At 41.6% G+C, this 19054-nt stretch overlaps 1 protein-coding gene across 1 annotated transcript in view; it reads left to right on the top strand.

Moving 5' to 3' along the window:
• The window catches only part of LOC124569471 (autophagy protein 5-like), a 109079-nt gene that overhangs the window by 71499 nt on the left and 18526 nt on the right, over positions 1 to 19054 (top strand). The window contains exons 3-5 of the mRNA XM_047131084.1: positions 8205 to 8321; positions 8414 to 8538; positions 9765 to 9962. Coding sequence (XP_046987040.1) covers positions 8205 to 8321; positions 8414 to 8538; positions 9765 to 9962 — 440 coding nt within the window. The remainder of the gene's footprint in view (positions 1 to 8204; positions 8322 to 8413; positions 8539 to 9764; positions 9963 to 19054) is intronic.

Genomic DNA, 19054 nt, shown 5'->3' on the forward strand with positions numbered 1-19054 from the left:
TAGCAGGTGAAGTAAATAGAAACAGTCCCAACAGGGAATCATATAGCGCTCGTAGAAAAAAGTGTTCCGAGACTGTTACCTGAAATGCTCCTCCATGATACTGACAAGAGGGAGATTGAGTTAATAATTAAATCACTGAAGACCAAGAACTCTCATGGATATGACGGGGTATGTAGCAGAATACTGAAGTATTGTTCCATGTATGTTAGCCCAGTACTTAGCCATATCTGTAACTTTTCCTTTAGGAGTGGTCGGTTTCCTGACCGATTAAAGTACTCGGTAGTGAAGCCACTTTATAAAAAGGGAGACAGGGATAATGTTGATAATTATAGACCTATTTCTATGCCATCGGTGTTTGCTAAAGTTATCGAGAGGGTTGTATATACAAGGTTACTGCAGCATTTAAATTCACATAATTTGCTGTCAAATGTACAGTTTGGTTTTAGAAATGGCTTAACAACTGAAAATGCTATAGTCTCTTTTCTCTGTGAGGTTTTGGATGGGTTAAATAAAAGGTTGCGAATGTTAGGTGTTTTCTTTGATTTAACAAAGGCTTTTGACCGTTTTGACCACAAAATATTACTGCAGAAGTTGGAACATTATGGAGTAAGGGGAGTAACTTACAGTTGGTTCGCCTCTTACTTTAAGAACAGAAAGCAGAAGGTAATTATCCGCAATATTGAGAGTGGTAATGATGTTCAGTCCCAATGGGGCACTGTTAAATGGGGCGTTCCCCAAGGATCGGTGCTGGGTCCACTGCTGTTTCTTATTTATATAAATGATATGCCTTCTAGTATTACAGGTGATTCAAAAATATTTCTGTTTGCTGATGACACCAGCTTGGTAGTGAAGGATCTTGTGTGTAATATTGAAACATTATCAAATAATGTAGTTCATGAAATAAGTTCGTGGCTTGTGGAAAATAATTTGATGCTAAATCACAGTAAGACTCAGTTTTTACAGTTTCTAACTCACAATTCAACAAGAACTGATATTTTAATCAGACAGAATGGGCATGTTATAAGTGAGACGGAACAGTTCAAGTTCCTAGGCGTACGGATAGATAGTAAGCTGTTGTGGAAAGCCCATGTTCAGGATTTTGTTCAGAAACTAAATGCCGCTTTATTTACCATTAGAACAGTATCTGAAATAAGTGACATTTCAACACGAAAAGTAGTCTACTTCGCATATTTTCATACGCTTATGTCATATGGTATTATTTTTTGGGGTAATTCTTCTGATTCAAAAAGGGTATTTTTGACTCAAAAACGGGCTGTTCGAGCTATGTGTGGTGCAAGTTCGAGAACCTCTTGTCGACCCCTATTCAATAGTCTGGGAATTCTGACATTGCCCTCACAGTATATATTTTCTTTAATGTCGTTTGCTGTTAGCAATATTAGCTTATTCCCAAGAGTTAGCAGCTTTCACTCAGTTAATACTAGGCAGAAATCAAATCTGCATGTGGAATGCACTTCCTTGACTCTTGTGCAGAAAGGAGTGCAGTATTCTGCTGCATCCATTTTCAATAAGCTACCACAAGAACTCAAAAATCTTAGCAGTAGCCCAAATGCTTTTAAGTCTAAACTGAAGAGTTTCCTCATGGCTCACTCCTTCTATTCTGTCGAGGAGCTCCTGGAAGAGCTAAAAAAATTAAGCAAATTCCAGTGTTACATTCTTGATTTTCTTTATTTAAACTAACGACGTGTCACCTGAATATGTTTCTTATATTTCATTTTATCTGTTTCTACAATCGTGTTGTAATTTCATGTATTGACTCGTTCCATGACCATGGAGACTTCTCCTTAATGTGGTCCCATGGAACAATAAATAAATAAATAAAAATAAAAAGAACAAATATTAAATGTGTGTACCACATCTAAGTGCAGTAAGGTATAAATTGTGTTATGTGGGTGGAGGGAGGTGCATGAGGGAAGGCAGGTGACCAGGCTGTGATCAAGGTTTGCAAGTTGAAGAGTGAGCAGGCAAGTCCCCAGTCCACCCCACCACATCAAAAGAAGCAACTACAGCGTGTTTTATAAACGGATACCAACTTTTCTGTTGCTTCCCTTATAAATCACTGGTGACCCAATCCACAGAAATGTCTGGGGTTTTTTATCTTCCACAAAGTGCATTAACTGTAATAGAGGTATGAGTTACTGATAATACTTATACATATGGACAGATTCTATGAAAATCTCTGCACACTGTTCTACACTGCTAGAGGGGAAATTGATTCTTAGCCATCCTGTAGAGCGGGTGTGGTATTCTTCTGGGAAAGGTGACTTCCTCCACCACAATGACAGCTTGCATTTCAGTTTACAGAGAGACAGAACCTTCCCAGCATTTCCTGTCCAGTTCTCATATGTGGGTAGAAGAAACTTCACTGAGCTGGTGTTTATATACTAGTCATTTTGAGTTCATTAACTGAATACTTAATTGCTGCTGTTAAGTGAGTTTTTGTGTAAAATAAGTTTCTGTAAACAGTGGCTGAGAAGTAATTATTTAGTAAGTGTATTGATGTCAGTAACCTATGTAGTGCTGGTGGGGAAGGGATTGGATTGGTAAGTGTGGTGTTGTAGTCAGTTGATAGTGGATTAATTAATGATAAGAAAGTTTCTTCACTTCTCTCATCAGTAACTGTTACTGGGAGACTGCATAAATCTCTTCCATTCATGGATTGCTGGCACTTGGAGAGTGGGCTGCACTGAGTGGAGCCAGTTACCACACACCCCCACCACATCTAGTAAGGTGAATGTGAATATGACTAATGGAATGGGACTGATGATGTTCAGTCTAGAATACTAATCTGGTGTAATGCATTACTGACCTGTGTTGAAATATCTGAAGTTCTGTAACACCTAAGTGCCCTACTTGTGTTGCAGAGGGAGCCAATTCAAGCCTGTTGGCATCTTCATAAGTTGTGAGAGCTGTGGCTAGGGTGATGCATTTGGTACACCTCATACTGAGAAAAGTATTGCTGCCAGTAATAGTGGCACAGTGAAACTGACTTTGTCCAAAACATATTGACAGCGTGTTATACTTGAGGCAGGCTCGTCAACATAGTAGAGTTGACAGCTACAGCTGATGAGCCTTATTATATAATAGCTCACTTAACAACTGCAAATAACTACCAACTTAAAAACTGAATATAACTCCACTATATAGACAAGAGCTCAGTGAAGTTCTTTTGTCTACTCCCATAAGATAACTGGACAGGAAATGTTGGGAAAGTATAGTATGTGTAAACTGAAAGTGATGGGTGAAGTTGCCTCTTCCAGAATGCTATAACTGCCCAATAGGGTCAGTGTAGACTAGTGTGCTGAGATTTATATAGATTCTATCGATATACATTTCTTGCATTAGTATTATTAGTTACTCACATCTGCATTCCACATAATGTTAGCACACATTGTGGAAAATAAACACCCCTGGTCACATCTGTAAACTGTATTGCCAGTGATTTGTAAGATAAGATGCCCAAGGGTCAGTACAACTTTGTGAAATACTGTGTAGTTGCTTATTGTGATGTAGAATCATAGAGAGAATGGGGAATAACCTGCTCGCTCTTCAGTTTGCAATTTTATGAAGGAGGGAAATGCATGACCACTCTATCATGACCTGCCTTCCCTCACATGACCACCCAACACCCCCATCCCGATCCTGATACACCTCTGTAACACAATTTATGCCTTCATATGCACTTAGATGTGATACACACATTTAATATTTGTTCTTAACCCACTTCATAGAAAACTGAACATTAATTTTATACCATTGAAAGACTACTTTTAATAATTTGCAGTTTATTTTCATCACCTGCAATGTGGAAACCATTGATCCTAGAGAAAAATGAAATGGTCTTTTTGCAGTTAATTGAATCTAGTTTTATTTTGTATTGGGTAACATTTTCACTAGAAGACACAGGTTTTGAGCTATTCAAGGAAAACTTAAAAAAGTGACCTTTACACCCCCCTCCCATTCCCCGCACCCCCACCACAATGCCCACTCCCCACTGGTCAGAAATTTTAGTATGTTGTACATGGCACACTCTCCTACCACTGTACAAACATTTGTGATCACACGACTCTTTGCTAATTTTCGTTTGTTGACTGGACTATATTGCACAATAGTCTTAGCATAGAACTTGGGATTAACTGTTTTAAGTTCCTCCATAGAATACATCTGCCTGCCAGGTAACAGAGCATATTAGAATTCAGGTGGATAAAGTGACCAAAATTCTGCGAAGAATACATTTGCATTTTTATACTGTCACAATATTTTCTCCAAAACATTTTCATAGCTGTTGAATATGGTGGCATGCATTTAGCAGATGCTGTTGTTGTTGTTGTTGTTGTTGTTGTTGTTGTTGTTATTGTGGTTGTGGTGTGGTGTGTTGTGGTGTGGTCTTCAGTCCAGAGACTGGTTTGATACAGCTCTCCAAGCTACTCTATCTGTGCAAGCTTCTTCATCTTCAAGCACCTACTGCAACCTACATCCTTCTGAATCTGCTTAGTGTATTCATCTCTTGGTCTCCCTCTATGATATTTACCCTCCATGCTGCCCTCCAATACTAAATGGGTGATCCCTTGATGCCTCAGAACATGTCCTACCAACCAATCCCTTCTTCTAATCAAGTTGTGCAACAAATTTCCCTTCTCCCCAATTCTATTCAGTACCTCCTCATTAGTTATGTGATCTACCCATCTAATCTTCAGCATTCTTCTGTAGCACCACATTTTGAAAGCGTCTATTCTCTTCTTTTGTAAACTGTTTAGCATCCATGTTTCACTTCCATACTTGGCTACACTCCATACAAATAGTTTCAGGAAAGACTTCCTGACACTTAAATCTATACTTGATGTTAACAAATTTCTCTTCTTTAGAAACACTTCCCTTGCGATTGCCAGTCTATATTTTATATCCTCCCTACTTCGAACATCATCAGTAATTTTGCTCCCCAAATAGCAAAACTCATCCACTACTTTAAGCATCTCATTTCCTAATCTAATTCTCTCAGCATCGCCTGATTTAATTAGACTACATTCCATTATCCTTGTTTTCCTTTTGTTGATGTTCATCATATATCCTCCTTTAAAGACACTGTCCATTCTGTTCAACTGCTCTTCCAGGTCATTTGCTGTCCCTAACAGAATTACAATGTCATCGGCAAACCTCAAAGTTCTTATCCATGGATATTAATTCCTACTCCAAATTTTTCTTTTGTTTCCTTTACTGCTTGCTCAATATATAGATTTAATAACATCGGGGATAGGCTACAACCCTGTCTCACTCCTTTCCCAACCACTGCTTCCCTTTTATCACCTCGACTCTTATAACTGCCATCTGGTTTCTGTACAAATTGTAAATAGCCTTTCACTCCCTGTGTTTGACCCCTTCCACCTTCAGAATTTGAAAGAGACAGTTCCAGTCAACATTATCAACGGCTACAAATGCTAGAAAAGTAAGTTTAAGTTTACCTGTCCTTAATCTACCTTCTAAGATAAGTCGTAGGGTCAGTATTGCCTCACATCTTCCAAAATTTCTACAGAATGCAAACTGATCTTCCCTGAGGTCAGCGTCTACCAGTTTCTCCACGTGTCTGTAAAGAATTCGTGTTAGTATTTTGCATGTGTGACTTATTCAACTGATAGTTCAGTAATTTTCACACCTGTCAACACCTGCTTTATTTGGGATTCTTCTTGAAGTAGGGCATTTTGTGTGTCTCATACATCTTGCTCACAGATGGTAGAGTTTTGTCAGGGCTGGCTCTCCCAAGGCTGTCACTAGTGGTACTGGCATGTTGTCTACTCTGGGGGCCTTATTTCGACTTAGGTCTTTCAGTGCTCTGTCAAACTCTCCACACAGTATCATATCTCCCATTTCATCTTCATCTATGACCTCTTCCATTTCAGTAATATTGTCCTCGAGTACATCGCCATTGTATAGACCCTCTGTATACTCCTTCCACCTTTCTTCTTTCCCATCTTTGCTTAGAACTGGTTTCCATATGACCTCTTGATATTCATACAAGTGCTTATCTTTTCTCCAAAGATCTCTTTGATTTTCCTGTAGTCAGTATATATCTTACCCCTAGTGATATATGCCTCTACATCCTTACATTTGTCCTCTACTCATTCCTGCTTAGCCATTTTGCACTTTCTGTCGATCTCATTTTTGAGATGTTTGTATTCCTTTTTGCCTGCTTCATTTACTGCATTTTTATATTTTCTCCTTTCATCAATTAAATTCAATATCTCTTCTGTTATCCAAGAATTTCTACAGGCCATCGTATTTTTACCTACTTGATCCTCTGCTGCCTTCACTATTTCATCTCTCAAAGCTACCCATTCTTCTTCTGTTTTATTTCTTTCCCCTGTTCTTGTCAATCGTTCCCTAATGCTCTATCTGAAACTGTCTACAACCTCTGGTTCTTTCAGTTTATCCAGTTCTCATCTCCTTAAATTCCCCCTTTTTTGCTGTTTCTTCAGTTTTAATCTACAGTTCATAACAAATAGACTGTGGTCAGAGTACACATCTCCCTCTGGAAATGTCTTACAATTTAAAACCTGGTTCCTAAATCTCTGTCTTACCATTATATAATCTATCTGGAACCTTCCAGTGTCTCCAGGTCTCTTCCATGAATACAACCTTCTTTCATGATTCTTGAACCAAGTGTTAGCTATGATTAAGTTATGCTCTGTGCAAAATTCTACCAGGTGGCTTCCTCTTTCATTCCTTACCCCCATTCCATATTCACCTACTACTTTTCCTTCTCTTCCTTTTCCTACTATTGAATTCCAGCCACCCATGACTATTAAATTTTCGTCTCGCTTCACTATCTGAGTAATTTCTTTTATCTCATCATATATTTCACTAATCTCTTCGTCATCTGCAGAGCTAGCTAGCATATAAACTTGTACTACTGTGGTAGGCGTGGGCTTCGTGTCTATCTTTGCTGCAATAATGCTTTCATTATGCTGTTTGTAGTAGCGTACCTGCGTTCCTTTTTAATTTTTTTATTCATTATTAAACCTGCCCCTGCAGTGCCCCTATTTGATTTTGTATTTATAATCCTGTATTCAACTGACCAGAAGTTGTGTTCCTCCTGCCACCAAACTTCACTAATTCCCACTATAACTAACTGTAACCTATCTATTTCCCATTTTATATTTTCTAACCTGCCTGCCCGATTAAGCGCTCTGACATTCCACGCTCCGATACGTAGAACACGAGTTTTCTTTCTCCTGATAACAACGTCGTCCTGGGTAGTCTCCGCCCGGAGATCCAAATGGGGGCTATTTTACCTCCGGAATATTTTACCCAAGAGGACACCATCATCATTTAACCATACAGTAAAGCTGCATGCCCTCAGGAAATATTACGTCTGTAGTTTCCCCTTGCTTTCAGCCGTTTGCCGTACCAACACAGCAAGGGCCCACACATTAGTCTGGCCTCTCGACAGACAGCCCCCCATTGTGGTTGCACCTACGGTATGGCTCTGTATCGCTGAGGCACGCAAGCCTCCCCACCAACGGCAAGGTCCATGGTCCATGGTTCGTCAGCATTAAAACAATCTATTCTGAAGATAAACGTTATCACTCAGACATCAAGTTCTGAAAGCTAAACACCTACTCTTGTACATGCAGCTGTAGGTTTTCATCCCAAATAAACATGAAAGTATGTCAAGAATACTGAGTAGTTCACTTATTTCCCAGTAGGCAGATAAGGCAAAGGATATTACATCAAATAACAATGTGCCCTTTCATTCTCCAAAAGCAAATAATGTGATTTAGAGCAGGGACAAGAGCATTAGAAATAAGAATCTAGCAATCTGTGCAGTTCTACTGTAAAAATAAATATGAAGTGTAAACTAGATGGAATCACAAAAATCCATGTCAGTATTTTTAGGCCAGACAGATACAGAATGGCAACGATAAGTTGAGGAGCTTTATATCTCAGACTGTACAGCCTAAGATGTAAAATTTATGTTGGTTTGGAGTTTTAAAACTTATGAATAATGATTTGGAGTTTTCTCTTCTACAGTTTTTAAATACCAGTTTGCCATTGTAAGTTGAATATTGATTACATTTGTTTCTACTTTCTGTAATATCACTTGCAAGTCAAAAAGGATTTTAATATCAGCCTATTGTAAAGCAGCATGCATTTTTGCCATTTGCCCCTGCTGATAATTTTTTTCTTTCCAGGCATTATCCAATTGGTGTCCTTTATGATTTGTACGCATCTGAAAGTAACTTGCCTTGGAATATAACTGTACATTTTGAAAAATTTCCTGAAACAGAATTACTTCACTGCCCTGGTAGGTAAGTCCGTGTTATTGTTTTAGTTACATAAATAATTAGTGTCATATTTGTCATTAAACTAGTCAAACTATGAACAATATGTTGTCTTTTAGAGAAGCTGTGGAATCACACTTCATGGCCTGTGTGAAAGAGGCGGATGTTCTAAAACACAGAAGTCAAGTTGTATCAAACATGCAAAAGAAGGACCATATGCAGTTGTGGCTTGGCCTGCAGAATGGTGAGTAATACATATATCTCATTACAATAATGAAATTCCTCTCAAGAAATTGAAATAATGACGTTTATTTGCTTTGTTGTGTATGTAATGTTGACATCAATCTACAGATGAAACACTTAAAGATAAGTAATTTAAAATTGAGCTGTTCTCGTGCTATTTCATGTGGGGTATAATCTCCTGTTTCATTAATGAAGTACTTATATATTTATTTATTTATTTAATTTTAGAGGTGCTAAGTGTGCTTTACTACAAATGTCTTCTCCAGCATTCATCATCATATTTCACTTTTGTATCAGCCTTCATTTATTTTTGTTGAGGTGCATCATTGAAACACTTTGTAGTCATGCTCTCCTAGAACAAAAAGGGTAATAAAACAGAAACAGTGTTCATGCTTGGAAAGACTTACCCCATGAGCTCGGGGTTTTTGTTGGACCTTCAGCCATCACCTGCCTCTTTGCTATCACTGTTTTAGAAGAAGTGGATAGTTACTAGTTCTGAGAGTCCCTAGATTTTGTTGTGGTTGTTGAACAAGAAAAAGGTATGAATATTCACTTTTAGCACGAGAATTGACAACTTCCATGAATATTGGGATGGGTAAGCACGAGGTGGCTGGGAGCAAAGTGGCATTGAGTTATGTGAATTGCAGGACATTGTTTGTCTGTGGTCATACTAATTTTATTTGTTCCTTGAAATCAAGGACCATTCTTTGGCACATGTGGTCACAACAACTAGCTGTACTCGAGGGATATCAGAACAGCTTTCTATCTGTAGTATCATTTCTGGTGTGTCCTGGGGATATCTGGCCTGGATCTGAGTGAAGAGCCTAAACCAGCAGCTTCATTGGTTCTGTAACATTGTTAGTTACAAATTTCTCAACTTACACTGTACTGTGGAGGCTTTTAAGGCTACCCTGGGTTTTTTAACTCCAGAATGCACTTAGTTATTTTTAATGATGGCTGAAATTCCTAAAATCACAAGTGAGAGCTAAGCTTAAGAAATTGAAACATATAGTTGATGTGGGAATTTGGAACATAAAAGCATGTCATAGATGAATTTCTGTGAAGTATATTATTAACAGATGTTGAAGATCAATCAGTTTAGTAGTGGTTAATAGTAAGTGTAGGTTTTTTGGTTGTTAAAAGAATTAATACTTTTATTAGTTCCTCTTGTAATGTCAGAATTATCTTTTAAATGAGTATCTATATATGTATTTTTGTTATTTTCAGATAAGTTTGATCCATTTTGGGCAACCAATAGAAAACTCATGGAAGTTACTGGTGATGAGACATTTAAGTACATACCATTCCGCTGTTATAATAGTGAGGAGCCATTCCTGCAGAAACTGGTGAAACCTGTGACAGAAGAGGGGCAGCGCAAAACCCTTCAGCATTTGCTACAGGAAGTCTACCCAAATTTACCCAACGGTATGGGCATTCACTCTATGTAAACTAGAATTTTAATGTGATTATTCAGTTTCTCCCGGCGTATTTGTGATCAAAGAGTCCACGGGTATACCACCAGTTCTTAGTGTGAAACAGGGGCAGTACTTCATAGTGCTTCTTCCCAAGCCATCCTGAGACTGTAGCCATAGTTTCGGTTGATAAGATGGTCCCTGGTGGGAATTTCGATGGCCTCTCCAACGATGCTGTCCCAGTATTTCAAAGTTGATGTTAAAGTCCTGGTATATTTGTATTCTATCACATGACTCTCAGATATATTGTCCTCTGTGACCACCAACTTACGATACATTATTCAAGTGTGCTGCTGGTGTTCTCAGCATTGATCTTCAATTGTGGGCCTGTTTTCCGATATATGTCTTGCCACAATGGCACACAGTCTGATATAGAGCAGCCTCCTGCAACCTAGGTCATCTTCGATACTTGCCAATATTGCCCATGTTTTATTGGGCATGCAAAAGAATGTTTTTACTCAGTGCTTTTTCAGTATGTGTGCAATTTGTCTTGATAATGTGCCAGTATGTGATATTATAGACAGTGGCTACCTCTTCCTCCATGGCTTCTCCACAGGTTGGATGAAAGTTGGGTGGGCACGCCTAGGAGCTCAATTCATAAGAGCACCTGACATTTGCGGCATGTCTAATTGCTGAAATACTGTGTCCGTGGGACCCTATGAAATAGTAGAATTTTAATATTGGTGTGTTCTGTTTTCTTGGATTTTTTATAGTTAAGTTCTTGGTGATGTCTTTATATTTAAATGTAACATGCAGTTTTGGGTCTCTTACAACGTGTTATTAAAAGTGTGACTTGGTAAATGTACATACAGTAATCAGTGTTGAGTGTTGTTGTTTCTGAATTTGTACGAAAGAAAAAAAAATGTTTGTGAAATTAATTGTGACACTAATGATGTGTGTTTCCTAAACCACCACCTCTCAACTTAGACTGCAATAATTCTGAGAGTACCTTATCAGTCCCGATGGTCTTATTTCATTATAGTGTTTAAAATCAGTTTGGTATAAAAGTTGCTTAGTACATTTTTAGCAATTGATTGACTCAGAACTTAAGCATACCTGTGGCTCTTTGACTAGATCAGCCTCTATCTGGTAAACTTTGTGGGGACTGTATGTAACTAAATTAACTGTTTCTGAAGAAGAAAATGAAATAATGTAGAAGAAAATAGGGTATAATTCGATCTGCTGGTATATGAATTAGAAGAGTCTTGAAAATTGCTATAACTCTGTACTTAATACTTGGATACCTGCCATGGCAACAGGCCACTGGCATTCTACATTTTGAATATTCTGCCACTGGCTTCTGCAGAGGCCGGCCACCACAGGCCACGTGTGATGGGCAAAATGACGTGTGCACACAACACGGCATCCACTGCGCTTGCTGCCAGAGCCCCCCTCTTCATAAGTGCAGTGCTGCAGATGTTTGCACTCATATTGTGTTCATACATATTGTCAGCAACTGCTTGAAACAGTACTCAGGTTGCCTATAAGTTTGTGTCTATGTTCTCAACTATTGTTTGCTTGTGACTGGAGAAATAATAAACTGTGGTTCATTGTGGCCATGTTGTTGGTGTTCTACGGTACATTACAGTTGGCGATGAGTGTGGCTTTCACTTCTAAGTGCTCAGTCGATTTGGTTGTTCTGTCGGTTCTTCTGGACATGGAGGTAGTGCTCCAATCTCTCATCATCCTATCCCCCTTGAGACGATGCGGCCGAAGACTGGGAGGCTTATGAGAAGCGGCTGCAGCAACACTTCGTCACTTCTGGTGTCACTGATGAAAACATGTGTAAGGTTTTATTCCTTTCTTGGATTTCTCCTTGAGCCTACCAGTTGCTGTGCCCATTAGTCCTGATCCAGGAACCCAGATCACTTTTGTTCGACATGTGCACGTTGTCAGACTATCATAATAAATGCAAGCATGTCTTTGCAGGCTGTGAAGAGTTCTGTCATTGTCATAAACAGCCCTACCAGTCATATCAGGCTAGGGTGACCTAACTCCATGGCCTCAATTGCAAAAATCAGTTGGCTAGCAACACCCATCATGGTTACATACTATGATCCGTGATGCCATCATTTGATTGCCTTTTGCGAGGAGGTCTATCAGTGTGCACTGCAGTATGAAATTCCATGTCTGGCCAAAGTATTAAATATCGTTCAACATTTTAGGTGCTGCTGGTGATGAGATTGAGACTTGGTGTCACATCATTGGGTGGCTTCTGTTCCTGGCTGTTGGCGTCAGTCAGTTGTCTGGGGAGGACGATGGAAGTGTGAGTGATGGACAAAGTACTCAGTCTGCAAGTAGACCCAGATGAAGCCATGCTTTATTGAACTCGTGAACTGATGTGGATTTGTTATCTCCGGCATTGTCTCTGGGTACTCGACGTTTAGTGAGTTACAACAAGCAGCATATTCCAGTATTGAGGCAATTTACAGCTCCCACTATGTATAAATCTATGCTTCATTCCTTGACTGTTTTGGTAGCGGATGGTGCTGGTACTGCAAATTTGTTCAGTCTGGATGTTTACAATGCTTTTTGTTTTCCTGTTTCAGATACGGTTCACTTTGTTCCTGACCAAGTCCCTTACCAGCAGTTTGATTCTTCATGTTCCGAGTTCTTGTCTCTCTCCTCAGATAAGTTATGTTGTGCCACTAATTTTACAGCCCACATTACCCTGAAACCTATGGTGCAGCCATATTTGTTCGTGCACACGCTATTCCAGTGGCTTTGTGTGATAAAGTGAAATCGGAATTGGGTCGAGTGAGAGGCCTACACCCCCTTGTGATTTTTAAAAAACCTACTGGTCTGCTTCACCTCTGCGGCAACTTCAGAGTTTCGGTTAATGCTCAATCTATCATTGGCCCCTACCTTCTATCTCGTATGGGTGAATTATTGACTAAACTCGTAGGGGGCCAGTTTTTCTCCAAAACTGATTTATGTGAAGCCTATTTACAGTTTTGTTGGATGAGGATTGTAAACAGCTCGTTAGGATTAACATGTCCTTGGGGTTGTACAAATATTAGTGCCTTCCAACAATTTTTCAGTATTTTTTGGAACAATTGACATTGTCCTTTCCAGGGTGCGTAAACTACCTCAATGACATCATTGTGACGTGCACGTCCATGGAAGAGCATTTATGTAACTTACGCAACTTGTTCATAGTCTTACGTACTGCAGGGTTGAAATGCAGCCATGTGTCGTGTATGTGGGTTCTGAAGTTTCTAAGGGTGGTGTTAAACCTTTATGTCATCATGTCGCCATTTTCACAGTTCCACCTCGCCCTACAAATGTCAAAGAACTCAGTGATTTTAGGTAACATTGCTTACTGTAACAAATTTATTTCAGGTCCGGCCGCATTCGCTCATCCCCTCCACGAGTTATTCCACAAGAACATTCCTTTTCAATGGACTCCAGCCTGCAAGCCCACGTTCACATTTTTTAAATCTAAATTACATTCTGCTTCGTGTTAGGCTACTTTCCACGCTGGCCACCACCTTGTTCTGTCTACGGACAGCTCTCAGTACGGACTTGGGGAAATTCATGCACATCAATATAAGGATGGTTCTGAATGCCCGTAATCCTTCTGCTTCATTACTCAACAAAAACAGCATTGCCTCAAGTGTTGGGCATCGTTTCTGTCATGCTACAAATGTGAAATACATTTTAAGCCTACATCGCAACATGCCAACATCAATGTGCTATCCCAGCTTCTTCCCAACACTGCCAGTCCAGTTTTACATGCTTTTGATCCTCTGTACAATTGTTTTGCCCATAATCCCCACCTTCTGGTATTAGGTGGTGTTCTTAGTTATGGACGAGCTGTCATGTAGGCATGTGATCCTGGCCACCTACAGTGAAACGACTTCAGCTCCTACAACAGGGACTTTGGGGGAAAGAGGGGGGGGGGGGGGGGGTAGTATTTTACGTGCCAAGTTATTGGCCTGTCAGGACATGTTTTGGCCCAGTATCAACGGTGACAATGTACATCTCCTCACTGCCTGCTCTCATTGTGCTACCCAACAGGCGGTGCTCTCTCCGTGGACAACACCACAGCGTCAACGGGAATGCATCCGTGTTGATTTCGTTGGACCCATCCTAAATTATTCTTCCAGGTTTCTGATAGTCAATGCTTTCTCCAAATTTCCATATGTTATTTGCTGTCCTTGGACATCAACCGTGGCTATGATTCAGGCCCTTTCCACCATTTTTTTTTTCTATTGAAGGATTGTGTTATAAGCATGTGACGGATAATAATCCACAGCTTGTGTCCCAGGTCTTCTATTATTTTTGCGGTCATTAAAGCATTTGCCACATGACTGCTTGTCCTTTTCATCCTGAATCTAATGTGAAGGCAGAAAAATCTTGTTCGTATGTTGAAGTTTCAGATGAAATAGTATGTCACAAACCACTCCATAGATGACACCTGAGTTCATTCAGATTTACGCTGGTGTGGGAGGATCGGAAGCTAACAAAGATGCTCCATGGTAGCACCCTTCCTGTACCTGCGCATGCCACCCCACCAACATCCATCAGCGTGACCATCGTCACTGTTCACTACTGGCTCTGCGATATGAGCTCAGGGGTTTGGTTGCTGACTGAAGTGGAGTCCAGCCACAATCCACAGCTGCCGAGGCTGCCACCTCTGTATGGTACACACCATGACCAGCTGCGTCCTCACTGCCACTACCACCTCATCCCTCAGCATCTGTCCCATCCTGGTGGGGCATCATTGCTGCAGGGGCAGACCTGCCCTCCTTGTGGGTGTTGCCACCTCCTGCTTTTCCTCCAGGTCCAGTTGTCTGGCACCTGCTGCTGGGCCTTCCCATGGTGCTTTGCTGTCACCTACGATCGAGGTTTCTCTCTGTTCCTTCTTCCTCCCTTTGTGCTCCTGAAGGCTGGCCCATGTGTTTGATGCCTAACCAGTGACTACGTTATGCATAATTCCCAGCCCCGGGTCAACAGGTGTGTTTTGCACGTACCCCCTGGTACAGGCCAGGCCAAGGGAGGCATGATTGCCTTAGCTGTTACCTTCCCACTTGCCAGTTGGTCCCTCTGTTAAGAGTTCGTGAGATCTGCCTGAGGTATGAACAGTCACCTAAGGCGGATGAGACCCCCTCTAATGGGAGCCCCCAGTTGGAAGAAGCATGCCATTGGAGACCTTGGAAATCATAGGGTTTTTTTTTTTTTTTTTTTTTTTTTTCGCAATGAGCCAATCACCATCTCAGACTATATCCACTAAATGTCAGAGGAATGAGGCTAAAGATTTCATGACTCTCCCATCTGCACCTTGGTTCCTCATGGTGTCATTTTCTGAAGGAGGTCAGTCATTTGCTACAGTTAATGAGTTTATAATTTAGAGAGATGTTATTGTAATTGCTGGCCTTGTGAAATCCTGCTCTCATTTGTGTAATGACACATAGCTTTTGGATACCAATTGTGATTCTTAAGCTCAGCAACTGCTTGCAGCTTCACTCCTTCACAGCTATCCTGTTCGTGTTGGGGCTCATCAAACACTGAATTCTTCGCGTGGTGTTATTTACACTTGGCTGCTTGATGGTCTCACTGAGGGAGAAATCCAAACTTACCTCTCTGATCAGAGCGTCACTGTGGTCCTTGGGTAATGAAAAAGGTTGATGGAACCTTAGTGCCTACACACACTCTTTTTCCCATGTTTGATGGAATAGTGCTTCCATCGAAAATTAGAGCAGGCAGTGAAGTCATCATGGTCTGACCATAAATTCCAAACTCAGTGCGTTGCTACCAGTGTCGATGTTACAACCACACTTGCATGTCCTGTCAAAACACAGCCAAATCTGTTACTTGTGGAAGGGATGCTCACGAGGGCGACTGCTCGCTTTCTTTTCCCCTCTATTTCAGTTGTAATGGTGACCGAGCCACCTCATCCCCTGTGTATTCCGCGTGTCTCAATGAGGGTGCCATCCAGGAGATCCAGGTGAAGGAAAAATCACCTTACCCTATCACTTGCAAGTTCTTGGCTAGTTGAAAGCCCTGCATTTTACCATCTGGCTCTTACTGTACTGTTCTTGCTATGCCTTCCTCCACGAAGGATATGGCCACGTAGACTTGCGACCTCCATTTCAGCACTGCTGTTGTAAAATTGCTCAGTATCATGGTAGCAACCCATCTCCTTCTCCTACAGCTACCCAAGAGGCCACCAAATCTTTGTCCCAGGCAGCGAAATCACCTGCTACACAACCAGCAGGACAGAAAGGATAAAAAGAATACTTCTGTGAAGACTTTTTATGTCCCTCCAACCAACAATAGTGTGAATCTTCATCTGCCAACTATAAAGGCCCTAAGAAATAGAATAAAGGCTAACTGTCTTCTCTTTCCCTGACTTGGAGATCCTCTTCAACTGTTTCGCCGCGTGATACCCTCACCTGGCTGACCTCCATTTTTGCCAGTGCGTATCACCTACTGTTTTTCTGCCCTGGAATCCACAGGTCAATCCTGGGCCGGTGTCACTGTAGATCTCGAGGAACAGGATCCTCCAGCCTCTGTGCCGTGCAGCAGAGAGTTTTTGAAGGCTGGCATTCGACAGCTGCTGAGGTGACTACCATACATTTGTTCCCCCCTCCTCATTCCCTATTATGACTCTTCTCTGCTGGAATATTTATGGCATTAGAGCCAACAAGGAAGAATTGCAACTGCTTTTGGAAGCACCGTGTGAGGTTGTTATCTGCTTCCAGGAAACGAAATTGTGTACTCATGACTGCTTTGACCTCCCACGTATCCTTCCAGACTGCCTAGACTTTCCTTCTGAAGATGGCATTCCATCTTGTGGGGGAGTTTTGCTGCTCATTTGGGATGATATCTATAGCCAAATGATCTCGCTGAACACCTGGCTGTAAGCTATTGCAGTCCGCATTTTCCTTCCTCTCTCCACCTTTCCTGCCCTCAGGGGCTCAGCATTTTTTTTGCTGAGTACGGGCTTGGTGATCCCGGGGTTCCTGAACTGGGGACCGGTAAGCGCTGCCAATTTCCTGTTAACGTAAGATCTGGGCATGCTTCAATGACCACTGTGTGGTGTGGCAGTCGAGCAATGTGTGTCACAGGAAATGGGGATCTTGACTTGACCGCCCGGATTGCGAAGATGGTAAAAACCTCTATAAGAAACTCCTGAATCTCAAGGTGTGCTGCGTGCTGAGGAGATGCAGGGCTATTGATGTGGAACAGTCATTAGTGGTAACCTGTGGGGAACCTGCCGCACTTCAGTTGTATTAGGCTTACTCGGGCATGTGCAGGCTTCTGTCTGAGTCGACCCGTGTTTCTTTAGCTGCTCTTGGGACTGAGATGGAACCCTCTAAATCATCTTCTTCTCCTCCCTGTGGTAAGGGTGTACCGCCTGGGAATATTCACACCCAATCCTCCAAACAAATGAGGTAATCTGCATCAGTTGAATTATAGTAACAGGGCTCAAGGGGTCATAAATCAAAATGTGTTTTTGGTCTTTAAGAGGAAAGAGGGGACATTTAAAGTGTCCCCACCTTCTATATCCATAAAGGCTTGGAAAGACTTGCTGGAAGCCTGAACTCTATTAATTGGCTGAGCAATGGATCCCTACTGGTCAAGACTAACATGGCAAAGCGGGTGGAACTACTTACAAAGACCAAAAAATTGGGTGAATATGATGTATCTGTTGAACTGCATAACTCCCTTCGCTCTCGCAAGAGTGTGGTCACATGCTGTGACATTATAGATATCGGCATAGCCAAACTTACACAGGAATGGGAGTTACAGCGGATAATGGACATAGAGCAAAGGATGCGTAGGAATAATGGAGAAATTGAGAAGACTGGCACTTTCATTGTGACCTTTAGTTCTCCAATGTTGCCTAATCACGTCATGGCAGGTTTCCTCCGACTTGGGGTTAGGCCTTATGCAGTCCGCATCATTTTGGTCACACAACGCTGAGTTGCGGGGGTGAAGCGACCTATGGGAAATGGGGAAAGGAAGCCCATGAAGCTGGGATAGACTGTCCATCTCCAGCAGTCTGCGGTAACTGATCTGGGAGCCCCCAGTCTGGAGCTGCGACTGCCCTGTTTTTGCAGAGGAGCAAAAAATTCAGGACTCCCCCAAAAACATACATTTTTCGTATTAGGTGCATTGTGGTGCCACCTACTGCCAGGCACTCCATATCAGTGACCTCAGTAGTCATTGGACATCGTGAGAGAGCAGAATGGGGTGCTCCGCAGAACTCATGGACTTTGAACATTGTCAGGTGATTGGGTGTCACTTGTGCCATACATTTGTACGTGAGATTTCCACACTCCTAAACATCCCTAGGTCTACTGTTTCTGATGTGATAGTGAAGTGGAAACATGGGGGGACACGTACAGCACAAAAGTGTACAGGCCGACCTCGTTTGTTGACTGACAGAGACCGTCAACAGTTGAAGAGGGTCATACTGTGTGATAGGCAGATATCTATCCAGACCATCACACAGGAATTCCTAACTGCATAAGGATACACTGCAAGTACTATGACAGTTAGGTGGGAGGTGAGGAAACTTCTATTTAATGGTCCAGTGGCTGCTCACAAGCCACACATCACGCCGGTAAATGCCAAACGACGTCTTGCTTGGTGTAAGGAGCGTAAACGTTGGACGATTGAACAGTGGAAAAGCGTTGTGTGAAATGACGCATCACAGAATAAAATGTGGCAGGTTGTGGGTATGGTGAATGCCCGTTGAACATCATCTGCTAATGTGTGTAGTGCCAACAGTAAAAAATTCGGAGGCAGCGGTGTTATGGTTTGGTCGTGTTTTTCATGGAGGGGGCTTGCACCCCTTGTTGTTTTATGTGGTGCAATTACAGCACAGTCATACATTGATGTTTGAAGTACCTCCCTGCTCCCCACTGTTGAAGAGCAATTCAGGGATGGCAATTGCATCATTCAACACGATCAAGTCTCTGTACGTAATGCACTGCCTGTGGTGGAGTGGTTACATGACTATAACATCCCTGTAATCGACTGACCTGCACAGAGTCCTGACCAGAATCCTACAGAACACCTATGGGATGTTTT

Source organism: Schistocerca americana, unplaced genomic scaffold (assembly GCF_021461395.2).
Source record: "Schistocerca americana isolate TAMUIC-IGC-003095 unplaced genomic scaffold, iqSchAmer2.1 HiC_scaffold_15, whole genome shotgun sequence".
In the NCBI taxonomy this organism is placed as follows: Eukaryota; Metazoa; Arthropoda; class Insecta; order Orthoptera; family Acrididae; genus Schistocerca; species Schistocerca americana.